Source organism: Canis lupus, chromosome 29 (genome assembly GCF_048164855.1).
Source record: "Canis lupus baileyi chromosome 29, mCanLup2.hap1, whole genome shotgun sequence".
In the NCBI taxonomy this organism is placed as follows: Eukaryota; Metazoa; Chordata; class Mammalia; order Carnivora; family Canidae; genus Canis; species Canis lupus.
This window is the reverse complement of record NC_132866.1, coordinates 13,938,329-13,965,935: the sequence shown is the minus strand read 5'-3', so window position 1 is coordinate 13,965,935 and position 27,607 is coordinate 13,938,329. Positions and strand designations below refer to the sequence as shown.

Below are 27,607 nucleotides of genomic sequence, written 5' to 3'. Positions count from 1 at the left end.
CGGAGGCGGCCCCCGGGACCCCCGCTCCGCCCCAGGGGGGCAGATGTCCAGGGGCGCGCGCCCACTTTCCCGCGGCCCGAGGGGGGGCTTGCGGGGCGCGGGGCCGAGCGCGCTCCCCCTGCCCGCCCGCCCGCCCGCCGCAGCCGCAGGACCCGCGACCCGGCTCACCTCGGGGCCCCGCGTCGCCGCCGCCCGCCTCCTTGTCCGCCATGGTCGCGCAGCCCCCGCCCGCGAGAGGAACCTCCGGCGCAGCCCCCGAGCCCCTGCGGGTCCCCGTCCGCGTCCTCGGCGGCGCTCGGGCCGGGTCTGACGCTCCGGGCAGCGGGAGCACTGCTGTGACGCGGCCGCCGCCGCAGCCCGGACTCCTCCCCGCGCTCCTCCCGGGCCCGCCCCGCCCCGGCCCCGCCCCCGGCCCCGCCCCCGCCGCACGCCCCGCCCCCGGCCCCGCCCCCAGGCGCACGCCCCGCCCCTAGCCCCGCCCGCGGAGCCCGGCCTGGGGGGAAGGCAGGGGGAGGCCGGCGCGGGGCCCCGCTCGGAGTGTGCCCGCCCGCCCGCCCGCCCCGCGCCGCGTCTCTCCGGGTCCGGCCCCTCCTCCCCGGGGCTGGCCCCCGCGCCGGTCGCCGCCGAGGAGCGGGCGGGGCAGGGCGGGGCGGGGCGGGTCGCCAGGCGGACGCCGGCGCGGTGAGGGCGCAGGGCTGGGCGAGCGGCGGGGCCGGGGTTCAGGTCCCCGCCGCCCCCGCGCGCGTCCGCTCTTGCGGGGAGCCCGGGCCGAAGCCCCGCAGCCGGCGCCGCGGGAGACCGCGCTCTCCCGAGGGACCCCGCCCCGGCCTCCACGGCGGGTCTCTCTCCCCCGGGGTCCCGGGAGGGCGGGCAGGGGCCACACCGCGGACGAACCCGGAGCGGCCGGGACTCCGCGGGATTCCACGCTGGCCGCGGAGGCTGCAGTCGCGCTTTTCCATATATGGGTTCCCAACCCGGCCCTCGTGAAAAGTCTGAGAATAACGGCATTAATAATGCAGAGCTTCGGCGGTCAATGATTCATCCTCCCTGTCCTCTGGCTCCGCGCCACGGGCACCTGTTGGCCGCTGGCCGGGTGGCTTCCGGGGCCCGCTGTGCAAGGAGGCGATGAGGGTGGTGATGAGACCCCAAGGACCACCGTTACTGGGCCCTTCCGTTATGCCTGGCCCTCTGCTAAGTGCTTAAGAGCCTTATCTCATTTGCTCCGCATAACTCTCAGAGCTGGGGACTAGTGGTCCCCATTTTGCAGAGAAGGAAACTGAGGTTTAAGGGATTTCAGGGATGATCCCTAGAACAGACGTATTAAGTAAGCGACCAAGCTGGGATAACGACCAGCTGCCCCCCTCACACCCTGAGATGGGCCACAGCTCTCAAAGGGTACAGAATAGAGGCTTCATCCCACAACCAGGCTATGGAGGAGGGGGAACAGGGTGCTGCCGGGAGAGCCCAGAGACCAGCCTCCACTCAGAGAGTGATGTTAGGGTGATGAGTTAAAAGGATAAACTGGCTCTCTGTCTGCCTGAATTAAAAATCCACAACACGCAGTCTCTGGCTGTACATGAGACCATGAGCTAATATTTAATCTCTCTGAGCCTCAATATCTTCATCTGTGAAATGGGTAGGTGAGAACCCACTTGGTAAGAATGAAGAAGGCTAGATGAGCTGATGCACGTAGCATGCACTGCTTGGGGGTCTGGCACATGGTAAGCAGTCCAAAAAGTATTAGATATTTTTTTTAATTTTTATTTATTTATGATAGGCACACAGTGAGAGAGGCAGAGACACAGGCAGAGGGAGAAACAGGCTCCATGCACCGGGAGCCCGACGTGGGATTCGATCCCGGGTCTCCAGGATCGCGCCCTGGGCCAAAGGCAGGCGCTAAACCGCTGCGCCACCCAGGGATCCCCAAAAAGTATTAGATATTATTAAGTCACAGGCACCTTTTTACGGTGGACAATGGCCGGTTGTTCAGGACAGTGGGCAATGACGGACACTCCCAGGGTACAGAACACTGTTTTTGTACAGAGTGCCCCCCTACCAGGACTACTTGCCTGCTGAGACAATACCCCAGTATCTCAGAAGCAGACTCAAGACACGGCCCAGAGGCCAAGAGCACACGGCACCCAAATGCAGGCCGGAGAAAGGATCTAGGCGGTCGCCCAGGTGACGAGACTAACCCTGCATCAAGGCTCCTAGCTTGCCTTCCCAGTTCTGCTCCTGTATCTCTGCTGAGGGAGGCTGGCCAGGCTGAGGCCACATGGATCGAGGCAAAGAGGACAAAGACAGCCACCAGCATGTGTCCACTGAGCACCAGGGTCACACAGACTCGTACCTAACCACTGAGGCCAGAAAGAGTTTTTTATCTACCACAGTTCTTTTTTTTTTTTTTTAATTTTTTTTTTTTATTTATGATAGTCACAGAGAGAGAGAGAGAGAGAGAGAGAGAGGCAGAGACACAGGCAGAGGGAGAAGCAGGCTCCATGCACTGGGAGCCTGACGTGGGATTCGATCCCGGGTCTCCAGGATCGCGCCCTGGGTCAAAGGCAGGCGCCAAACCGCTGTGCCACCCAGGGATCCCTATCTACCGCAGTTCTGATTAAGTCTGCGTTCAAAACCATGCTGGGCTTCCCGTCATCTACAAGAAAATCCCTAACTCTTCAGCTTAATGTTCAACACCTTTGACAACGTGTCTCATCTGGCATCTCTCTCCCAAGAAGTCTTTCTTCCACCAGCCTTCCTCGGGCATGGTTACAGTCTCTGTCTCCACGTTGGATGCCCTCTTTGCCTCCCTGGTCTACCTGCCCCCCTCCAGGCATCCTTCAGGGCCCCAGTCGGAGGCCCCCACCCTACCTCCCAGTCTCCCATAGTAATCTACACACTCACACGTCTTTATTTTTCTCCTCCTACCCTGCTGCGTCGCAGCTCAGCACTCAGAAGCCTCCTCTGTCTATCTGCAGACATGCCCACCTTCACATCCAGGGCCTGACCTTCCTCTGGGGCTGCAGACCTCCTGAGAGTCTCCCAGGGCAGCTCCCGGGCCCTTCCCATCCTGCCAAAGCCAGCTCATCCTCTGCCGCCCTCCCTCCTGACTGCAGGATCCCTGTAAAGGCAGCATTGCCCACAAGCCACCGAGCCACACACCAGGGCATCGGCTTTCACTCCTATTTGTGTCTGTCTGAATTTGGTCAATCTCCAAGGCAAGCGCTGTCCATCTGCCTGTGGACGTTTCCTCCTCCACCTTCACTTGTCCACATTCCATCGTGTCTCACTGCCTGTGTGTCTACAGGGCCACCCTGCTGGTGTCTCGTCCCTGTCCCAGCTGTCTGTCCATTTACCGTGAATCTGGTCTGCCCTGCCCACCCACCTCGCTGCTCCATCTCCCCTCACCCCTCATGACTTCTTTCAATCCCTCACACCCACCTCTGCCTCTTGTATGCCAGGATTCCAAACGCCTTAAAATGTGTTTGATGTTTGGACCACTTCGCCCTCATTCTGACACCAGCAGCCACCTGGAGAACTCGGAATGAACCTCTCCACTCCAGGAAGCTTTTCCTCCCCCGTCACCACCATCCTGGCTTGTGTGCCCATCCTTAGTGTCCTCAAGGCACCCTGTCCCTCTCCATCAGGCTCCTGGCCCCCAGCATCAAGACATTGGCCTTGGCAGCCTGTCAGAACTAGCAGGAACCCCGCAGTCCCCACCCTCCTGCCACCTACGGTGGGAAGGCCTGAGGGCCATCTGCCCTCTCTGCTGACACCCAGCTGCAGTGACATGAGGGCACGTGAGGACGATGGGGAATGACATGTGGGCCCTATGCTGCGGGCAGAGAGCAGAAGACAGTTTTGATTTTCAGGGAGCAGGAAGGGCAGTGCACACTCCGCCTGGGGTTTATCCTCAGGGCTTTACCAATTATCACACTAATTAGAAATCACCCTGGTGAGCACACACTCAGCCAGCCGGGGGCCTAGGTGGGCGTCTGCATGCCTGGCCTCACCTACTTCTCGTGGCAGTCCTCGCTGTTTTATGGCAGAGCAGATGGAAGCACACAAAGGTCGAGACACCTGTGCAGGCTTCCTCTGACCACAAACAGCATGGCCTGTCCCTGTCACTACCGAGGGAAGGGCTCCCACTGTCCCTCCTTGATGCCCATAGTCTCCTCACCAATAGCAGCATGAGATCTCATCACTCCTCTGCTACCAGGTCCTATGTGAATTGGCCTCCTGATGCCTCTTAATTCTATCTCCTTCCACTCTCCCATCCCTCACGCCCAAACACACATGCCATCCATGAGAACATGCCAAATCTCACCCCACCTCAGGGCCTGTGCTATAGGTAGTGGTCCTGCCTAGGACAGTCCCCAAGACATGCACAAGGCTCGCTCCCTCACTCACTTTGGGAAATGCCATCCCCCCCACCCCCCACAGATGGTTCTAAGACTGCTATCTCATCCCCACGGGAAAGTGAGCTCCATGAGAGTAGGATCTTGGATTGTGCTGCTCACCTCTGTATCCCCAGGTCTAGAACTGTGCCCGGTGCATGGCAGGTGCCCAATAAATGCTTGACGGTGGTTGGACTGGTTCCATCAGTGAAACAGGAGCACAACAGGCTTCATCCAGCTGGGAGGACCAAGTCCACCGTGAGGACATCACATTGATTCCTGGCGGCTCTCATGGCCATTTTAGAGCACATCCATCCTCATGGCGGGGGGCGGGGGGGAGGTCACTCTGCAGCAAGTCCCCTGCAGCCCCCCTCCAATCTCCCCCTTCACAGTACTCCATGTGGACCCCCTTCAGCACAGTCCGTAGGATCTCTTCTCTACCTTCAGGACCAGAGGGACCCAGGCTGTGGTCTGTGGTGGTGGGCAGCGAGAACGTCCCCACTTCCTCTCATACCAACCTCAGTCCGTCTCAGCTGGTCATTTGAGTCCCCAAAAGGGGCCCAGCCCAGAGCCAAGTCACCAACTTCCAGTACCCTCGTGCTGGTCACTCCAGCCACATGGGGCTATCCTCACGTCTCCAAAACACCAACACCTCCCTGGAAGCACATTCTCCACCCCTTTTCTGTAAATCTTTCTCCTCCTCTAGGTCACAGCTTAGATGTCATTTCTTCCAGGAAACCACTTGGCCCTCCAAGACAGCATGAGGCCCCGACTCTGTCCTCTGGGCCTGACTCCCCATGCCCTGCTATCACACTGCTATCACAGCTCTAGGTGACTATTAGTATTAACCCATTGTATAGATGACAAATGGAGCCCCAGAAAGGTGCAGCTGAGAAGCTGCAGAGCTGAGACTGGGACTCAGGTCTTTCCAGTGTCAGGTGGTCCATCTCCCCCTCCAGCTGCCAGCTTCCCACAGTTGGCCATGTCCACAACTGTAGCCCCCAGACCATGGCATAGTGCCTGGAGCAGAGTTAAATCTAAAAAGGAAGAGCCCCTCAGCCTCAGGCCCTCACCTGACTCATTTTCTCTGAGTTCCTCTTCCCCCACCCACAGATACTCCCTACAACAGTCCCCTCCTTATTCTGCAGGCCCCACACAAAGATGGACCCTCTTCCCCTCCTGATGGATCTGCCACTGAAGCTGCTGATCCTGAGGATGCAGCAAGAGAGGACAGGACAAGTGCAACACAAGCAAGTAGAGTGGAGAAGAGTGTGGGGTCACATGGAGTCAGTCAGACCAATGTCCAAATCTGGGCTGAGTCATTCCCTGCCCCCGTCAAGTGACCCGAGGGCACACCCGTCTGGGTCTATTTCTTCATTGTAGAAGAGGTTGATAATCGTAGGCAGGATAAATATGCGAGATAATATATGTAAAACACTCAGCATAGAGTTGGGCTACCTATGCCACAGTAAATAGGACTTATTATTTAATTCGCAAAATGGGACCACAAAAATGCCTATTCCTTGTGTATCATAAATTACAGAATGGATCTAGGCAAACAATTGGGGGGTAGGTAAAAGACACATGAAAGATACGGGGGTGAGTGGCTTTTTAAAAAAATGTTTATCCAAAGAAAGGTTTATTTTTTTTTAAGATTTTATTTATTCATGAAAACCCAGAGAGAGAGGCAGAGACATAGGCAGAGGGAGAAGTAGGGAGCCCTCCCTCACAGGGAGCCCGATGTGGGACTTGATTCCTGGACCCAGGATAACACCCTGAGCCTAAGGCAGTCACTCAACCACTGAGCCACCCAGGTGTCCCACAAAAAAAAAGTTTTCTTTAATTTTGAGAAACACTGATACTAATCCAAATCTGAGCTTCTATGCAGGAAGCCTCCGGTAAAAGCTGCTTTGGATCTTTATGACACGCCACCAGAATTTTGTCTATAAAGTGAATATCATAAAAGTGACTCCTTTATAACAGGATCAAGATTCAGATGAGCTAAGGCAACATGAAAGCTTAAGGGAGGGCCACCAGGGTGGTTCAGTCGGTTGATTTCGAGTCAGGTCAAGGTCCTGGGATCAAGCCCTGCTTCGGCTCCATGCTGAGCAGGGAGTCTGCTTGAGGATTTCCCTCCCTCTCTGTCTCTGCTCCCCCCACCCCCACTCATGAGCACACGCATGCTCTCTCTCACTCTCTCTCTCTCAAATAATTAAATAAGTCTTAAAGAAAAAAAAAAAAAACTTAAGGGAAATCCCAGGCAATAGGTCAAATACATCTTAAAAATCCAAACTCAGAGCTCAATCGTGGTATCCAGTTTATACATCCTTTTCCCTTAGATTTCCACCCCATCTGGTGTGAATCAGCCTCTCCGTTAGCATTCCAAAACACACTTCACATACACAACATGGGTTGCCACATGATTCTTCCCGGAGAAACATTCGAGTTCCACAGGAAATTATTTCTCAAAATAGCACAATCACTCAGGCCTGCAATGTAAACTTGAGGAATGCCTGCTCAGGTAATGAAGGGTCATCCAAATATTTTTTTCCAAGTATTTCAAACAGCAGAGCAAACGTCTGTGGCCACTCTCACAGCCGTAGTCTCAGCTCTGGCTCTGCAAGCTCCTGGCTCCTAATGAGATGGGACGTTCTGGAAGCCACATATGAAGGAGGACAGAGCAGAGTGAGATGAGAGACCGGGTCAGAGAAGGAAAACTGGAATGATCGCGTGGCCAGGAGAGCTATCTATATTGCAAGAGCTGCAACTAACTGTAGATTGTTAGAGCCAAAAGGTTTCGTGTCACAGAGAAAAATTACTTCTTGCATCTTCTCAAGCTTGTAGCCCAGTGCCTGGCTCACAATAGGTGCTTGATACATGTTTCTTGAAGAAATGAATGAGTGGCCAAGCAAATAAATAATGGAGTGGCAACAGGGGCTCGAAGGAAGAGGCTGAATCTCTTGTTCAAAGCCATACAATTATGGTCAACCCCCTGCTTCTCAGCTCCGTTGGGCTCTCAGTGTCCCCCCTGCCAAAGGCCCAGCAGGAGGCTAACTGCATTTGATTGCTGATGACTGCCTGCCAGGGACACGAGAAAGTACTCGGGCCCTTTCTAGCTCTGCGGAAATGAATACGGTGATGACTAGTGATGTCTGGCCCCTGCAGAGTGCAGACTGAGGCATCCCTGTGATGCTGACCCCCAGGATCCCTTCCCTCCACCTTTCTAGAATTCTATCCCAGGCAAAGAGAGCATTCTGCCCCAGGCAAAGATAAATCTGAGCAGATCCAGCCACCTGTAGTCTCAAATGCCCAGAAAAGTCCTTGAAAAAAAAAAATCAAATCTCTCCTACCTTGGTGCTGCCTGGTTACCTGCCATCCTAGAGTGGCCTGTCTGGATGGTTCTACTCCACCACAGAACATTGGCACACCCCACATAGATGTGCGAGGCTGTGCTGCACCCCCTGGTCTGCACCGTTGTGTGTCTTCCTCCTGGTGAAAGGGCCCTGGTCACAGCATTTGCATGGAGAATAGAGGAAGGCAGCACCGGGCTGAGGGAAAGGTGATCTGTTGTTAGGTCACCAGGTTCCTGAGCTCAGGCTTGTGAGAGCTTGTCTCTGGGTCTCACCCATAAAGTGGAGAGGGACCATTAAGTCTTCGCTAAGAGCCCATGAAAAGATGTCCTTCACTTCTGAAAGCCATAGACTAAGGAAGAATGATTTGATAAGGACTTTAATCATGAGATCCATTCACTCCTTCCATAGATATGTACAAGGTTTTACTATGTACCAGGCACTATGTTCTAAGCTTGGAGGAAGCCAAACAGCCAAAACTTATATTCTTGGCCAGAAAGACTCTGCTTTTATTCTGGGGAAAGGGTAGCCACTGACCACCCCCACCATACAGTTCCAAGCTTTCAGCATCCTAAAGCCCAGCTGAAGGCCCTTAGAACCCAGACTAAGAATCAAACTCCCAAGTCTCCATTGGTTAGCAACTAAACAAAATGGTGGCTTTCCTATGGGTGCCCTTGGCAGAGGTGGCCAGGCCATGTCAGGAAGTGGGTTGTGAATGGTGGGGCAAGGGAAGGCTCTGGCGTCAGGCAGGGTGCCCCGGGCAAGTTAACCAGCATCCTCAGAAAGCCTGCCTCTCTGGAGAGAGAACAATGAATGGACACAGTGCCCTAGAGTGCTCAGACAGTCCACTCAGAGCAGAGCTACCCACACGGCAGGTGGGCCTGACACGAGCAGAGCCACTGCACCTAGGCTGCCGGCCCACCTGCACCTCCCCTAGGCCTGGCCCCAGAGGCCTGCCCATCCTCACTCCCTTTACTGCAACATCCCACCTCCATTTGCTTGTGATGGATTTCCATTCTGGATGGTGCTCCAGGCCATCCGGGAACAAAGTAGAGGCATCTTGACCAAAGCGAGATGATGGGGGAGTGGGGGTTCTTCAAGGACTTTGCGATTCAGGAAAAAGAATAGGTTGTGGCTATAAAATATCTTCAAACTCCTGTCTCCTCCCCTGTGACTTTGACTTTGGCCTTTTTCCTCGCTAACAAATGCATGATGAGTGTCACTTCTCTCAAGGGCCACCACCATCACACTAGCACAGACCAGCCCCTTCATGTCTCCTCAGCTTCCCAGGCCCTCCAGCTGCCCTCTTGGGCCTCCTTCAGCTCATCCAAGGGATGCCCGGGAAGGTGGTCAAGATCGACTTCTCTGCTCATAATCTTCCAAAGATTCCCCGCTAGAGTTCGGATCAATCCAAACTCATTTCTAGGCCTACCAGGCCCTGCAGGATGTGGCCCTATCCACCCTGCTGGCTATATCCCACTCACACACCCAGTCTCATCCCACCACTCCTGGGCCTCCAGTAACCCACATGATACATTTACAATTAGAACAAGGAACGCCTTCCTCAAGACACTTTACTTCTAACCACTGGGAAACCAACATAATATCCTGACTTAGTCAAAATAACTCACTCATTTTCTCTTCTAGAAAATGGAGGTGTAAAAAAAAAAAAGGCAAAAAAACCATGTAGGTCCACGATGTCTAAGATATCCCCCCAGGATTGAACAGTTCACAACCTGAACAAGTGTACCCAGTAACTGGACACTACTCTGTCTCCTGTGATTCTTTAGCAGGACCAGTTCTTCCTGCCTCATCGTTTGCTGACCTCCGTCCTCACCTCTGCCCCTGCTTAATATCATCCAACTGAATCACCTTAAAGTCAGCGCCCCGGGGAGGCCTTCTCTGGCCCCCTCTGAGCCTTTCCCCATTAGGCTGTGGCCTTCTTGTGTGCACTCGTAATAATGAACATATATTAAGTACTTGCTGTGTGCCAGACATTGCTCTGTTACTTCTACTGCCCTATTTGATCTTCACAGCAATGTAGAGGAAAGATCATTGTCCCCATTCTACAGACAAGGAGACTGAGGCCTTCCATAATTCCCCAAGGAGTAAGTGGCAGGGTCAGAATTTGTACCTGGGCAGTGTGATTCGAGGACAATGTCCCAGTCTATCTATCCTACACGCCATGGAGAGCAGTGCTGGACTGTGTCCTGGCACCTAGCACGTAGCAAGGCCTCATGAAATGTGTTGACTGAATGAACAAGTCACCCAATTAGAATGCAGAATTACAGTTTACAAAGCACCCTCACATCTCCTCTCTTGATTGACTCATAAAATACTTGGAGAAGTGTCACTATTCCTGACTTTTTTAAGATGAGAACATTGGAGGCCCAGTGAGATTATAAGCAGCCTTGGCCTGAGGGCCCAATTCTAAGCAGCTGCTTTAAGCCATTTGTTTCTTTCAGATCTACTGTTTGGTTTAAAATTTTCATGTACATTCTGCATTCTATCCCATGATACATCTGCATCTGTATTTTGTTTTTGTTTTTGTTTTTTCACTCTCTCCCCTACGTTGTACCTCTCACCCTATGACTTACTCACTGCATCACTGGAAGCCCGGACCTCCCACAGGCCTTCCTCCCATTTTGCCCAAACCCTCATCGCCATTTGTATTTGTTTTCTAAGCAGAACTAACATCTTAGATATCTATTACTTGTCTTTGAAAAACCTATGTTGCTGTGGCAAGTTTCAAGCATCCACGAAAGTAGAAAGAATGATATAACGAATCCCCAGGTACCCAACATCCAAGCTAACCCAATTTTTAAAATCCAACTCATTAAGTGACATGGGCCATCCCAGGAAGCCATCAGAGTAGCTGTCATTCACTCATTATGTGTAAATATGCACATCTAATTTCCATAGCCCTCCCTCTGAAGCACAAACAAATACTGGCCCATATTTCAGATGTGGACATTGAGGGTAGTAAGGTCGGGTCACTTGCCCGAAGCCTTAGAGCTAGAAGGAGCGGAGCCAGGAGTCCCCTAGAACTGGCCAATTTCACCATCTGGAGGTGAAATACTGCTCCGTAGACAGGCATAACCAAAGTTCAAGGCAGAACTTGACCAGTACCCGGGCATGTAAAATTTATAAGGAAAATGCTCTGGGCCTCACCTGCGCTCTGTCCCCTCCATCAGAAACCAAGGTCCTAAAGGACAGAGGGCCAGGAGCAAAAAGGTTAAGGTGCCTGAGTTTGGGAGTCGGGTTAGCCTTGGGTTTGAATTCTAGCCCCATCCCTTCTTAGCTCTACAGTCTTGGGTGAGTTACCGACCTTCTCGGCTTCACCTGTAAAAGAGGGTTGATAAACCCCATATCCTAGAGCCTCTGGTGCATTCCATCAGATAAATGCCTCTCACCTACCTTCCTCAACAAAGGAAGCTTCCCATCAACGCTGGTCACTACAAGTGGTTATTACTCATAACCAGCTCTCAGTACTGAGCCCGGCCTTTAGGAAAGAGGGTGCGCTTTTCCTAGGAGACTACTTTTCTTAATCAGCCTCTCCTCGGAATGTCTGTAGATTTGGGGGAAGACAAACAAATTAAAAGTAAAACGCATCAGCCTTCCCTACTCAGTCAGCGGAGGGATGGGGGCCACGTGTAAGAAGGCCGATCTGGTGGTCCCGGCGGCAGGGACAAAGGCGCCCTGTTGTCCCCGGGCCCTGCGCTGGCACACTGGCACACATGTGATGTTGCAGGGCACACCTGCGTGCCGCAGCGCTGGGGTGGCCAGCACAAGAGCTTCAGGCCAGGCTCATCCAGCCTCTCTCCAGGACCTCCTCCTAGGTTGATAAGAACCGGGAAGGCCCCAGGACACCTGGCACACGGTGTGCACTTTGCTAACGGTGGTGATCGCCGTGTCAGCAGTGGGACAAGCACCAGACCTGGCATCAGGACCCCCATCCCCAAGACCAGGCTCTGCTGTGCCCGTGCTGTGTGGCCTCAGGCAGGTGACCAAACCTCTCAGATGCCCAGTCTCCTACGATGCAGGTACAAATCACACTTATTCCTCGTGCCTCACTCCGCCTGTCACGGACCCGGAGTGGAATCCTAGCTTTGCCACTTCTGAGTTTGTGGTATTAATTACCCTAAACCTTATGTGCCTCCTCTGCCAAATGGGACTCATCGCCACGGCCTCCTCCCAGCTCAGAGGTGTGACAATGGATGCCTGGCCGAGGCGCTGGCATGGAAGTGCTCAGTGGCAGAGGATGGGTGCCCCCCCGGCTAAAAACGACAGTGACACTGACTTTAGCCACCAGCAACCACCCTTCTGCGTTTGCTTATTTTATGCCAGACAATAAGCCAAGCACCTGGCCGGGGTAGGTCATTTCACGTTCCCAAGAGAGCAGCCCCGGTGGGAGGCGGGAGGGGAGAGAAGGAGAGGCCTCCTCCCATAACAAGCCTGCACCTGCGGTCTGCGAGGGGAAAACGGGGAGAAAGACGTTGTCCTGAAAGCTCTGGTTTGCTCTGAGGGTGGAAGATACTAAGGTCTGGGTCAGGGTGAGAGGGTCTCATTCATTTTACGTCTCCCAAAAAGTTGTGATTGTCTTAATTTTCTATTTTTTTCTGGTGTCCCAGTAAAGTTCTAAGGTTGGAGCAAGAGGAGAATTATTTTTAAATCAAAATATTGAACTTGAAAAAGTTAAGTTTCCGGGTTTTTTTCCAGAAACAGTGCAAATTGAGAATAAGAAGGAAAATAGACGAGGGGCGCCTGGGTGACTCAGTTGGTTAAGCATCTGCCTTCCGCTCAGGTCATGTTCTCAGGGTCCTGGGATCGAGCCCTGTGTCTGGCTCCCCACTCTGCAGGGAGTCTGTCTCTCCGTCTGCCTCTCCCCACTGCTGTGCGCTCTCAGGCTCTCTATTTAATAAATAAAATCCTTTTTGAAAAAAGAAGGAAAATAAATGAAGTAATAGGCTGCATAATAAGCGTGAGTGTCTGTGCACAAGTGTGTGTTTCTCAAAGTCCAGAGCTAAATACACAACGGTCACAAAAAATAGCTCCACAAAGAAAACAATTAAACAAGGACATGAAAAATTATAATTCTCACCAATAATTTATATGTGTGTATATAATTAAACACTGAGAAAACATGGCATAAATTATAAAACAATGAAACAATAGTATCTAATAATGATGAGATTGTGTTAAAGCTTATCCTTTCTTTGTTTAAAAAAAAGATTTTATTTATTTATTCATGAGAGACACAGAGAGAGAAGCAGAGACATAGGCAGAGGGAGAAGCAGGCTCCCTGTAGGGAGCCCAATGTGGGACTCGATCCCAGGACCCCAGGATCACACCCTGCGCCAAAGGCAGGCGCTCAACCACTAGACACCCAGGTGCCCCTAAAGCTTATCCTTTTATGCAGACATACATAATACTGTCATAAACTAGGCTTCACACTTTGAGAAAAGCATATGTAACATTAAAAGCACTTTGATCAATTAATCCTTCTCTTAGAAATCGATTCTAGGTCACAAGAAAACAACTATTTTTATGCACGTATGTTTCAGTGTTATTTCATGCAAAGAGTACAATTGAATAGAATTACAAATATAAATGGGAAGGCAGTACAGCAACATGAGAAGATGTCATAATATAATATTAAATTTTTAAAAAGCAGAAAAAGTCAATATACTAATGATTAACTGCTAAAATTACGCCTGCGTGTGGATAGATCCTGGCATCAGAAAAATCAACAGTTGTGCTAAGACAGAGGGATAATGAGGGGCATTTGGTCCTTTCCAGATGCCTTTAATGACCTGTCATATTTTCCTATCCCCCTCTTTCTCCAAGCCCTGCCAGAGACTGCCCCCCACTTCCCTGGAAGGGCGGGGAGCTGCATTCTGCCTCTCAGTCGCTACTCCCACTCTGGCCATTTGATTTCGTTCCTAAATTGTGTTGCTGTTTCTTGACTCTGCAGCTCTCAAAACAAACCAGTGGTGTGCGTGTGAGATCAGAAGGCAAACAAGCTCCAGAAAACACAATCAACTCTGTGCGGGGGCCAAGGAATTTCACATTTGGACACGAAATGTCAGATCCCACAAAAGTCCTTCACAGGTCCCTCTGAGAGTGAGCTCAGAACGTCTGCCCTTCCCCAAGCTTGCTTGGCAGGGCACCCGGGCACCCCCTGGGAACCTGCCAATGCAGGGTGGGGCTTACCCTACCCTGTCCCAAGGCCTGGGCCATCCTTCAGCACGTCTTGGGTCACATGCTCCTTTAGGAATCTGACAAGCACTCACACTTTGCACACCATTTTGAGGGGTTCATAGGTTTACATGGTGGGAATTCGTTCATTCATTTACTTACTCATGCATTAAAACAAGCAAGTATGAAGGGCCTATTATGTATCAGGCCAGGAGGGTAAATACGAGGGTAGAAAAACATGGTTCCTACCCTAGATGAGAGAGAGCATAGTGTCTAGAGGTAGACAGAAAACAAGAAAATACACTTAAAAAAATATTTTATTTATTTATTTGAGAGAGAGCATAAGCAGGGGGAGTGGCAGAGGAAGAAGGAGAAGCAGGCTCCCCACTGAGTAGGGAGCTCAACTTGGGGCTTGATCCCAGGACCCCAGGATCATGACCTGAGCCAAAGGCAGATGCTTAATCGACTAAGCCACCCAGGCGCCCCATAAATACACTTTCTAATAAACTGTGGTTGGTCTGGTCTAGGTTTATGTTGTGCCAATATCAAAAGCTACTTTGAGGGACACCTGATGGCTCAGTGGTTGAGCACCTGCCTTGGACTCCGGTCGTGATCCCAGGGTTCTGGGATCGAGTCCCACATCAGGCTTCCCATAGGGAGCCTGCTTCTCCCTCTGCCTATGTCTCTGCCTCTCTCTCTCTCTCTCTCTCTCTCTCTGTCTTTCATGAATTAATAAAATTTTTTTAAACATCTTTTTAAACAAAAGCTACTTTGTACTGAGCACTTATTAGATGCCAGGCATAGCTCTAGGCCCTCTCCATAGAGTATACAGTTCATTATGGATTATTGTGGGTTATGTTTAATTCACTTACACTCCTAACAACCCTAGAAGGTATAGCATTATCCTGCTTACAGATTAGGAAACTGAGGCATGGGAAAATCTCAATAACTTTTTCAAGGCTGGTCAGCAAAGAAGTTGGAGACCTGTGACCCCCATCAGAGTCAGGCTGGTAACCAGGCAGCCTCTGTCAAGATGTGGCTTGCTTATCCTGGGGCAGAGGGGCTTAACAGCAAAAGGAAGCAGACCCACAGGATTCCTCAGGCTCTCCCCACGAACAGGCACCCATGGTGTTCTGAATTATGCCTGCACTCTCTGAGCTGGGCTAACTGCAGGAGTCTCCCTGGGAAAAGCAGAGCTCATGTGGGGTGACGCTCCAGGTTCTGACAGGATGGAGGATCAGGCCCCAGATGGAGAACTGCTCACCTGGGGCTTGCTGAGTGCACTTGTGTGGGCCTCCGGGCTGCTTTCCCCAGGACACCTGACCTCCCTCGAAACACCCCTTCCCTTAAATGGCACGGACAACGGGAAGGCTCATCCAGAGTTGGGCTCACCAAGTCCACACACACCAGATAGGATTGGACAAATACAAAGTCCCGTTAAAAGACAGAATGTCTTTTTGGCTGAAGCCAGGGAGAAAGAAAGGCACTATCTAGAGCTCACAGTTGAAAGCACAGGCCTGGGTTTGATTTCCTGCTGCATGGCCGTGGGCCCTTCTGGTTACCACAGTGTTTTCATCAGTACAATGGGGATAAGAACTGTACCTACTGTATAGGAGCATTATAAACATTAAATGAGACAATACTTGTACATAGAACAAGTGGCTGGCACACAGTTAAGTGCCAATAAATGTCATGTACTATTGATTACAGACAGATCTATATTAACATATCTAGATAAATGCAAATCATATCAATCTACTTCTCTATTTCTCTATTATAGCTACACATGCATTTAAAAGACTAGAAGGAGGGACACCTGGATGGCTCAGTGGTTGAGCGTCTGCCTTCGGCTCAGGTCATGATCCCCTGGTCCTGGGATCGAGTCCTGCAGCGGGCTCCCCGCAGGGAGCCTGTGTCTCCCTCTACCTATGTCTCTGCCTCTCTCTCTATGTCTCTCATGAATAAATAAATAAAATCTTTAAAAAATAAAAGACTAGAAAGAAAGACATTAACATAGTGGTAATCCCTGTATAATAAGCTTATGAGTGATTTTTATTTTTTTATTATGTCACCTCCCCCAAATTTTCAACAGATAATGTTTTTCTTTCATAATCAGAATAAAATCAATAAATGAATCTTTAAAACTGAATCAACAGAAGGGGGATAGGTGGGTTAAACAGAGGGGAGAGGTCAGAAAGGCATGCCTTAATGTCAGGTGCCTGACACCATTCAAGGAAGGGGGCACCTTGATTTCTAAACTTTGGTCTCCTTGGAAAGTTCTGAGTCATCCAAGTCAGAACCCAGGTTCCAACTTCTGAGAACATTGCTAACTCTGTCCACCTGCACCCCACATTTGGTCCCCTTCTCTACACGTGTCCAGGCCTCCTCACGGCAACGCCTCATGACGTCATCTGCCAGTTATGGCTCACTGACATGCCAGCCCCAGGATAGCTGCTTTACTGGGTGGTCTTTTAGTTCAGACCTAGAGAGAGCAGGTGACTTGCCCAGGACCACCCAGCCAGGAGGTGGCCTGGCTGGAATTCAAACTCACATCTTCTCACTTCATCTTCTCACTTCAAATCCATGGCTTATCTGTAGACTCATGACTAGCTCATGACCTAGAGAAAACAAGGGTTACAAGGTATATGGAGAGGGGCCAGGGGATGGAGTTTCTGTTTTCTGATTAGAATTCTTGCATGTGAATAATTTGGGTGTTAACTGTGTGTAATTATGCGTGTGTGTACACATGTGCACACGTAATTATGTATGTGTTAGAGACAAAGAGAGAGAGAATATATCTATAAAATGTTTTTCAAAGACTAAGAATAGGTAGCAACACATGGAGTTTGCTCAGGTTCTTCAAAGTATCAGAAAAACAGAATTGAAAGTGAAAAAAAGTATTAAGAGAATGGATTCAGATGTGTAGAAAATAGAGAAACTGGGCCCCATGGAATGCTTTAGGATCAAGGCTCTGCTGATTCTAAGTCCTTGTTCCTGACCACAGAATCCTGGAAGTTCAAGATCGAGGAAATTTAGAGGTGACCCTGTTGAATCTTCTCTCCATGCAGAAAACCCATCTGCTGCTCCCCACACCATCTTGTTTGAATGCCTCCCCTGGTGGGAACTCACCACTTGAAGATCCCACATCCCACCACCTCAGAGTGGTGTCAGCAAGCTCTTCTTCTAATAGGTGAAATGTCTTCCTCATTACATCAACTTTTGGTCTTAGTTCTAACCTCTGGAGTAATAGGGAATCAACCTGCCCTTCTATCCCAGAGTTTCTGTATCAGAACAGGCAGGGAAAAAAACAAAACAAAACAAAACTACCCTTCCCTGACTCAGTGACAAGCAATTTGGAGATGGCTCTGTCTCCACCTCTGCTCAGTTACACTGTGGCTTCATGACCTCAGAAGGGCAGCAAGATGGCCGCTGCACTTCCAAACATCTAATTTAGCCCCTGCGTGTCCAGAGGGAAAAAATAGTAGGTCTTCTTGTGGGTCTTTCTTCTTCCCCATCCAGCCTCTCCTCACTTCCCATTGGACAAAACTAGACCACATGACCACTCTGGACAGGACAGTGGGATTATCTTCACTGGCTTAAATGGAGTTGGGTTTACTCCCAAACTGGAGACAGAGTCTCCTTCCGTGCATATGAGCAAAATTGTGCTCTTCCCAAAAGAGATAAGGTGGAAATAGATTTTGAGTCAACAACAGTGACTTCAACAGTATCCAGCACTCAGTTTGCAGAGTGGTAGACATTGCCTGAGGTGGACACCAGGATCTGTGCCTGCCCGAGATCCACTCCCCTTATGCTGTGGCAGCACTTGATTTTGCTCCAAGGAGTTACCTCTCTCTGAGAAGTCCTGGTTGATCAGCTACTTTAATTCTATGACCTGCCCTATATCCTTCTAGTACATTTTTTTATAGCTTCAATAGCCAGACCCAGTCTCTGTTGCTTGCAGCCAAAGAATTCTAACAAACCCGTAAGATCTCAGCTCCAAAGGCACTGAGATCTCCAGGGTCCACTCTTCTGGGTTGGCAGCAGCCCAGGATCTGACTCTGGAATTTAGAACCTGGAATCTGGAGAGTCTGGATTAGAATCTGAGAATCTAAGCAATCCTCTGACTAGCTGTGTGATTTTGTGCAAGTCACTCAACATCTCTGGTCAGTCAGACCCTGACATCTCTTTGATCCTAGCAAGAATTGTCAAACAAACAACAACAAAAACCAGAACAGCAACCACCAAACACACACAACACACACATGCACAGAAACCCCATACATGAATGTGCCCATCCAAATCAAGAAATACTGCAGTCAGAAGTCTCAATAATAATCTACAAATCACCATCTATTTGCCCAGTTAATTACCTAATTTCAAATCACATCACCTCTCTTTTTCTCATTTGTAAAATGAGGATATTAATAGCATTGCATAAGGGCTTTTGGATGATAATGTAGAATAATATTTGTAAAAATACTTTCAGGATACCTGGGTGACTCAGTCAGTTAAGCATCTGCCTTTGGCTCATGTCATGTTCCCAGGGGCCTAGAATCAAGCCTTGCCTCCTTCTCCTCCTCCTCCTCCTCCTCCTCCTCTTCCTCCTCATGCTCCCTGCTCAGCGGGGAGTCTGCTTCTCCCTCTCCCTCTGCGCCTCTCCTTGCTCATGTTCCCTCTCTCCTCCCTCAAATAAATAAACAAAACCTTAAAAAAATACTTTCTACTTTATTTATTGCCACCACATGCAAGGAATCAATATTCCCAATATCTGCTGAAAACATTTGCTTATTTATAAGTAATAACTAAAAAAAATAGTAAAGTATAAGTATATATAGTTATCCTCTCCTCTCTCTGCCTCTAAAAAGAAACTTCTTGGGGTGCCTGGGTGTCTTAGTTGGTTAAGTGGCTGCCTCTGGCTCAGATCATGATCCCAGGGTCCTGGGATTGAGCCTCTCATCAGGCTTCCCACTCAGAGGAGAGTCTGCTTCTCCTTCTACCCCTACCCTCAGTTGTGCTCACTCTCCCACCCTCTCAAATAAATAAAATCTTAAATAAATAAATTAAGTAAGTAAAATAAAATAAAAGGATACATCTTGGGGCATCTGGGTGGCACAGCCAGTTAAAAGACCAACTATTGATTTCAGCTCAGGTCATGATCTTGCAGTGGTGGGATCAGGTCCCGAGTCCAGCTCCACGCTCAGCACAGAGTCTGCTTGAGATTCTCTCCCCCCTCTCCTTCCCGCTCACTCTCTCTCTCTCCCTCTCAAATAAATAAATAAATAAATAAAATCATTTTAAAAAATAAAAGCATGCTTCTCTGTGCATCCTTGGCATTTGAGTTTCCATGATATTAATGGAGAGAAAAGATGTAACAATGTGCACACACAACTGGAGAAGCCAGAGGCTAGCTGATGCATGTGGAAAAGAGAATTCTAATTCTCACCAGAGTTGGGTTTTTTTCACCAGAGTTTTAAAATGAAGAAGAAAAGAGAAAAAGAAGACAGCTTTGATCTAAAAGTTGAAGGTGGAAGGGAAAAAAAAAGAACAGGCGCGAAGAAAGTTTGCAAATCTGAAGAGAGGAGAGATGTTGGGGGCGGCTGCCGTGAATATGGAAAAATGAGAATGTGGGGAGGCAGGCAATAGCAAGAAAAAAGGGATTTTTAATGTTGTGCTGGATGCCATGAATGTCTCCCTTTGCACTTTCTGAGCAGACAGCAGGAAAATTTTAATTTGGTTTCAGTTATTTGGAGATGTTGCACTGATATTTCTCTGACCACTGTGGCAGCCCGGTTTTTTATGGTACCTGCAAATATCCGCTGAGCTCCTCATACACACCAGGCACTGCTCTAGGCTCTGAGTACACACGGCCCTTGCTCTTGCAGATCGTGTAGAAAGCACTTGGCTTGCCTCATTCTCCCATCCCGGTGGTGGCTGGACCCCACAGACATCCACAATCACTCCTCCCCAGCCCCTGGGCACTGTCTCAGATGGGGCCTTGGCCATGTCACTCTGGATTATTCTATCAGGTGATCTTCTTGCCTCTAGTCCCACCCTCACACCCAGTCCAGTTCTACACTCCTGTCAAAATGATTTTTTTCAAAATGTACATCATGATCATGGCTTGCTCCCATTTGAAACCTTCAACCTTGAATTCCTCCTCACCCTTTAAGATTTTTTATTTATTTGAAAGAGTGAGAGCAAGACAGATCACAGAGGGAGAGGAAGAGGGAGAAGCAGACTCACCATTGAGCAGAGAGCCCAATGTAAGGCTCGATCCCAGGACCGCAGGATCAGGACCTGAGCAGAAGGCAGCCATTTAACCAACTGAGCCACCCAGACGCCCCCTCCCCTTCCTTACCCTTTATAGGATGAAGTCCTAATGCCCCAGCTCTCAGGAAAGAGCCTTGGGATTTGGGTCTGGCCTAACTCCTGACCCTCTTCCTCCCCCTAGCTGTATCTCACATGCCCACATTTTCACACTGCATGGAAAACTCACCGTGACCCTCTCTTCCACTTTTCCTCTTTCACACTCAGATGGACCTCCCTCTTCTTCCCTGGGACTCATTCACTTCACCCCCATATCACGCAAAGCTAACCCTTCACTCTCGAGGACATTTCTCTCTTTACACTGAGCAGTGATTTATGTCCACCTGCTCCTGTTATCCAGCTGCCACCACGTGGGGGAGAGCACTGCAACATGACCAGCTCTAGCGCAGCTCCAGGCACAGGGTAGATGCACCAAGAGGGTTTGTTGCTGATTGTGACAGAGATGATAAGGGACGGAAGAATACATCCTGCTGTTGGGAGAAGGTGGCACTACCAACTTGGTAATTCAACCTGAATTTATGCATGGTAGAAACTTGCTGCTTTTGAATGAATCTGTGTTTTCTATCTCATGGCACTTGTGGGCCAGGAGAAGTCAGTGACTTTTTAGCTAATATCTTAAAATAAATTTTTTTCAAATGATACCCATGAAATAGGATTGTTTTCAAACAATAACAATAAAATAACAATCAAGATAAAGAAGAATATTAAAACTTGGGGGGCACACATTGCCCAGAGAGAACTACTGCTAACATTCTGACAGTAGTCTCTGTAGGCCTCCTTCTGATGATTCGTTGCATCTATCTGTATAATGTCATATGATCCAGTCTTTCCATGCCCACAGGGCCCCAGCTTCCAAGAATCTGTGTGGGATTGGCCCCAGAAGGGTGGGGCCAGGGGACCCTCTATTTGAGGCTTTGGTCTGGTCAAAGACATAACTGGCCCCAATCCCAATGTGGGGGGCCATCTCCGGGCAGATACAAAAGGGTCATTTATCTTTTCCCTCATGTACAAAGTGTGCTCCAGACCGTGAGTTTTTCTGGGTTATGAGATTCAATTCAATTGAAAAAGATCATCTGAGGTTTCCTAAGAAAGTCATATTTAAAGATGGCATAGACTGAAGCTTTATTTTTGTCCCAAATAGTCATGAATGATGAAAGCCATTGGCTGGAGGAACAGCAGGCTTTTGTGGACAAAGAAAAAGCATGGGTAAGATCTAGATGCTGATAGGACCACTGAAACATCTGAAAGGACCATTGAGTTATGGGAGGGGCCCAGCAATTAGCCTCTCCCGCTTCCTTGTATTCTCCAGTGGGGTGTTCACACAATGAAATCTGTGACTGGTGGTTATGAGTGAGTTAATGTTTGGATTTGCCCGATGCCAAGATTGAGTCTCAGAGGTCCTCTGTGATGGCTGTCCAAAAGTGGTGAGTTCCTCATAACCCACTTTGGGGAAAGTCCATCCATTGGTACTTTGGTTTGGACCACCATAGGGTGGTCATAACTATATATGACTTTACAGTTTGAGCCAGGAATTTTATATCTAGCAGTCTACCTACAAATGTGAAACAACAATGCAAAAGTTGGGATTATCTGTAACTGCAAAATATTGGAAACGACACAAATGATTGATTATTCATGAACTAGATGAAATTCTATGGAGCCATAGGAATGAATGAAGAAATTCCCTAGGGATTAACGCGGAGCAATTTCCAGGCTGTTTATTATTAAGTAAAACAAGTAAAATACAAAAGGCCATAAAATGTATCCCACATTTTGTGTAAGATAAGGTGAAATATACATATATATATATTTACATATGTAAATATATATACACACACACGCATAGCTTTGCAAAATGAAGCAAAAAATCTAAAGCTAATAAGAATGCACAGGCATGGGGAAGGGGCCGGAAATAGTCATTTTGTACATAGTTTCAGTTTGGAGTTCTTCATATATCCCAAAATCAAATTAAGTCCAAAGGATTTTTTGGAAGCAAACCCAAAATTTGACATTTATAAAGAGAAGCAAATAAACCTTACTCTGCATCCTATAAGTGGTAGGTATGATATAACCTAACAGAGAAAATCACTAATTCGAGTAATTTGGGGCATAGTACTAGGACCATATATCTTTAATATGACATCTCCTCATGGTAAAAAGAACCGCAAAGGCATCTTGAACTTAATTTAGCAGGTTTGTTGCTGGTAGAGGTATTGGTGGCATAATTCTGAAACTATGTTTTTTTGTGTATGAAGGGCAAAGCAAATGAGCAAATACTTGATGTTGTAGACCAGGGATTGCCATGGAGAGGAAGACACAAAACACAGAATAGGGGATAAAGAAGAAATCTTATGTCACCGGATTTGAATGAGATAGATCAGTGTGTTCTCATGGTTTTGAAAATATAGAGTTCTTGGTTTCATTTGCAGAAAAAGGCCGAGAAGCAATGGTACCCTGGTAGCAATGAGCCACCTAGAGCTCAGATCTTGGTTTCTAAATACCCTTCCCCACTGAAAGGAATCTGGGCTTCCAGTTTGGGACTTTCTTGGTTTAAAACCTGAAAGTCTGGCCTTCCAGGAGCTCCTGTGTCCTGGGGAGGCCAGCATGGTTGGTCATTCACCTGGGAGCAAAGGGGCTGCTGCTCTGGAGAGGAGCCAGAATGTGCTCCCAGGGAGACATCACCCTCTTCCAGAAAGCTCCACCAGGCACCTCTGCCCAGGCCCCAGCATCTGGACAGCCTGTGAGAAAAATGCCTTGTGCCCTCAGACACCTTCAGAGGAGGGCGCCCCCACCCCAAGGGCCCCTCACCGTGACTCACTGGTCTTCTCTCAGAGGGATTCACAAAGAAGTATAAACTTCCCCTGGTGATCTTAAATGCCTAAAAATGGCATAACAAATTAACCCAGATTGTCATTTCCTCCCCTTGATTCAATCAGCCTGGCCGGGCCCAGGGGAATCCCCTTGTTTTAATCATGTTTCTCTTCAAATTCACTCTTGCTAGGAGCAAGGGATGCCATTCACGAATATTTGGTTCCAATTATCTCTCACCTCCTCCACCCTTGTAATTTAATGAACAATTTTGTGGAGAGACTTCCTTTAAAGAACATGCCAGAGACTGAAGAAAAAGCTCACACTGGCGCATGTGGGGCCCCCAGGGAAATGCTGGCTTTGCAACCACAAGTCATCCCCAGAAAGCTCCAGCAGGCCGACAGCCAACCCTGTCCCAGTGGGGAGTGGGGAGCTGCAGTGCCCTCACTCTAGGGGGGCAGCTGATGGAGAGGACAGCTGCCCTGAGGTCTGCTCCCAACTCAAGTCTCTGAGGTGGGCTAAAGTCTAGGAGAGGAGAGCTGAGGTCCTGATTTGTCTGCCCCATACTGTCTCCTTCTCTCCTTTTTTTTTTTTTTTTTAAGATTTTATTTATTTATTCATGAGGGACACAGAGAGAGAGGCAGAGACACAAGCAGAGGGAGAAGAAGGCTCCATGCAGGGAGCCCAATGCAGGACTCGATCCCAGGACTCCAGGATCATGCCCTGGACCGAAGATCAATCACTGAGCCACCCAGGCGCCCCTGTCTCCTTCTCTCCTGATCAACCTGGAGGGATAACTGGCCCAGGAGACCAGGCCCCAGAAGGAGGCAGGAGACAGACCAGCAGAGGATGGGGCCTGGCACTGAGTGGCCACACTTCCAGGCTGGAAGGGGCTGCGTGGAGAAGGGAGACGCACTGGCTCCCCTCCTTTGGTCCAGACCTCATATCTGGGACCTACCTTGCTTTGTCCCCTACCTCCATCAGTGATGGCACAGCGATGGCGGGTCCCCAAGACAGGACAGACCGGAGCAGGTACTGCCCCCCACACCACCCCAGGCATCCCCCACCCCTGAGAGCTCTATCTGAGCCTTAGGCTCAGATCTGTCAATGAAGGGGCCCCTGTCCTTCTGGGTGCTCTTCCCCACGGCTCCTCTCTCTTACCCTCTGTTGGTTCTGTTTCCTAATTGTACCTCCGTTCAATAGGGAGTGATGACGACCTCTTCGAATCCCTTGTACCCCCAATATTTCATGTGCGGGGCTACAGAAGAAGCCCGTGCAAACAGTTGGGCAATTCCTCTAAAAGTTACACCTAGAATTATCGACTGAACCAGCAATCCTGCTCCTCCATATAGATCCAAAGGAACTAAAAACCCATCTTCATACAATAAGCGGCACACAAATGTTCACAGCAGCATCATTCACGGTAGGCCAAAGGCAGAAGCACCCCAAACCCCCTCAATGATGAATGGATGAATAAGATCTAGTTGATCCAGACAATGGAAAGAAATTCGGCAATAAAAGGGAAAAGTTCTGACACATGCTACAGCATGGATGAACCCTGAAAACATTATGTACTAAGTGAAAGAAGCCAGGGGCGCCTGGGTGAGGGGCTCAGTCGGCTAAGTGTCTGCCTTCAGCTCAGGTCATGATCTCAGGGTCCTGGGATCGAGTCCCGCATTGGGCTCCCTGCTCAGTGGGGAGTCTGCTTCTCCCATTCCTCCCCACTTATGCTCTCTGTTGCTATTTCTGTCTCTCTCTCTCTCAAATAAATAAAAGAAGAAAGAAAGAAAGAAAGAAAGAAAGAAAGAAAGAAAGAAAGAAAGAAAGAAAGAAAGAAGAAAGAAAGAAAGAAAGATGAAAGAAAGAAAGAAAGAAAGAAAGAAAGAAAGAAAGAAAAAAAAAAAAAGAAAAGAAGCCAGACACCAAAGGACAATATTCTATGATTCCATTGATATGAAACATGAAATGTCCAGAGTAGGAAATTCTCCAGAGACAGGAGGCAGATTCACAGATGCCTGGGGGGCCGAGGAGGGGACAGGTGTTGACTGCTCATTGGTATGGGGTTTCTCTTTGGGGTGATGGAAATCTGAAATCAGTGGTGATGGTTGCACAGATAATGAATATACTAAAACCCCACTGAATTGTACATTTTACCTAGGTGAATTTTATATTATGTTAATTATATCTTGACTATAAAAAAAAAAAAAAGCAGTCTGTTAAAGCCACCCTAACTTTGACCCCAACACAGCTCCCTATTCCTGGCAAGCTTGTTCTTTGACCCACCCCAAATACCTCTGCTGTTGGGGGAGATTTTCAGGACAGATTTGGGGACGATGAGGGGGTGACATTCAGCACATCACACCAAGATGTATAAGTCAGACATTCAACATCTCCATCCTTGGAAGTCCCCGACCTGGCCACCAGCAGGTTTTCCTCTCATCACATCGGCCTCCTCTTCCTCCAGCCACCAGCCCTGCTGCTGGACCTGAAGGGCCTCGTCTTCACAATCACAGAAGTTCAAGGTGTGGGGACGCCTGGGTGGCTCAGCAGTTGAGCATCTGCCTTCAGCTCAGGGCCTGATCCAGGGGTCTGGGGTCAAGTCCTACATTGGGCTCCCCACTGGGAGCCTGCTTCTCCCTCTGCCTGTGTGTCTGCCTCTCTCTCTCTCTGTCTCTCATGAATAAATAAATAAAATCTTCAAAATAAAGAAGGAGAAGAAGCCTAAGTGTGTGGCCTCGGTGGTGGTCACTTCTTCAAGAAGGCCTTTCCTTCCTCCCTGCTACTGTGCTACCAGAAAGGAGGAGGCTTAGAGAAAGTCCAATCACCCAGCTACCAAGGGAGCAGCAGGTGGAGGCTCCTACATGGACTCCTACAGGGTGGAGGCCGTGCCTGGGGCAGCCAAAGCACCAGCAGCTGGCCCTTGGGAACCATGTGCCCCTGGCTGTTCCTTTTCCCTGGAATGAGCTGTCGGTAAGATCTTTCCCCCTCCCCCCCCTGAATATGCTTGGCTCAGGGCAGTGGCATGATCAGTCTCCCCATCCAAGTCCAGGACTGAGAAGCTTTTCGTGGCTTCTAAACATGCTAATTAGGTTTAGACAATCGAGGTCAATAAATTAGAGCAAAACAGCTATTGATTCTATTATCAACCCTCCTGGAGATGCACAAAGCACCGGAGACAATAGCGAGAGAAGGGAGCAAAATAGCTCAGAAGAGCATTTACTCTTGAGAGGTTCGGTTTTCTTAGTAAAGGTTTAATTTTTTTTTTTTTTTTAAGGAGCATGCATGACTGTGGGGGAAGATATCTAAAGGAGTGCAGCCCTTAGCTCCTGGGCTCAGGGTTCATTCTATCCCAAGTACCCTCCTGGCAGCACCAGCTCTCCTGGGACAAAGCTCCAGGGGCTACAGAGCCCTGAGGTCATTCAGGCCATGGGCCCAGAGAAGTGAGGAGCTCAGACCTCTGCTCAGACCTCCTCCGGGTCGCGTTCAGAGAGAGAGAGCTGACCAAGCAGGGAGGGGCTGCTGCCCTATCAAGCGTGACCTCAGTGCTAGGCACTCAGTATACTGGATCTCGGTCTGTCCTCAAAAGAGCCCAAGGAGAGACATGTGGTGTGAACCCATTGTGCGGATGAGGACACCAAGACCCAGAGAGGTTGGTGACTTGTCGCGGTTACACAGCTGCCAAAAAAACAGAGCAAAGAACCCTGGCTCTGACATAATTATCCAGAGTTTGGCTCATGGGACCGCTGTGCGTCCAAAGCCAGTCTACAGATGAAAGGCTCCCTGCAGAACTGTCGACAGAGGCAGAAGGGGCAGCCATGGGAAGTCCCTGTCCTGTCCTGAAGCCACCCTCCTGTGCCTGGGACAGCCAGGTCTCCTGTGGACAGCACTTGGCCAGACCAATCAGATGCCTCCCTTGGGTCTGTGACTTTGTAAAGGATTCAGAATGACTTCAGGGTAAATGTGATGGCTCAAAGCCAATGAGGCATAGGGGTAAGGAGTGGGGAGGCTGAGAAGGTGACTGAAGCCACCTAGGAGAAAGCAGGTGGCAGAGAGACGCCAGACCCCAACAAAGCCCACCCCAGAGGCCATGGCTAAAATGTCAGTGGGTCCCATTTTCCTAAAGGCTCCCCCAGCTGCCTGGTTGCCAAGAGGCTCTCCGCTCGGTGCTGCCCCTCGGTGCTCCCTAGGCATCTCACCACTCCCACCCAGTGGCCCTCTGTTCTTGAGAATAAGAAGCACTTCTCAGAGCACCAAACTTCTCTGAATTTGCTTAAAACATAAAAGCCTCAACCACCTAAAAAGCCTCCTCTAAGGATGTCTTCAGGTTGCTCACAAATCTCTCTGGAGGGGAGATTTTTATTTTTATGTTTTATTTAAATTCAATTAGCCAACATATAGTACCTCATTAGTTTCCGATGTAGTGTTCAACAATTTATCAGTCGAGATTTTTATTTTTAAAGGGGAGAACTAGGGATGCCTGGGTGGCTCAGTGGTCGAGCATCTGCCTTGGGCTAAGGTCGTGATCCCAGG

At 49.4% G+C, this 27,607-nt stretch overlaps 1 protein-coding gene across 4 annotated transcripts in view; it reads right to left on the bottom strand.

Moving 5' to 3' along the window:
* The window catches only part of HSPA12A (heat shock protein family A (Hsp70) member 12A), a 160,521-nt gene that overhangs the window by 65,708 nt on the left and 67,206 nt on the right, over positions 1-27,607 (bottom strand). The window contains exon 1 of one of the 4 annotated variants that reach the window (XM_072805168.1): positions 169-330. The exons of the other annotated variants lie outside the window; for them this stretch is intronic. Within the exon in view, the coding sequence (XP_072661269.1) occupies positions 169-211 (43 nt within the window). The 5' untranslated portion in view covers positions 212-330. Of the gene's footprint in view, positions 1-168; positions 331-27,607 lie in introns of those variants that run through there. 4 annotated transcript variants of the gene reach the window in all.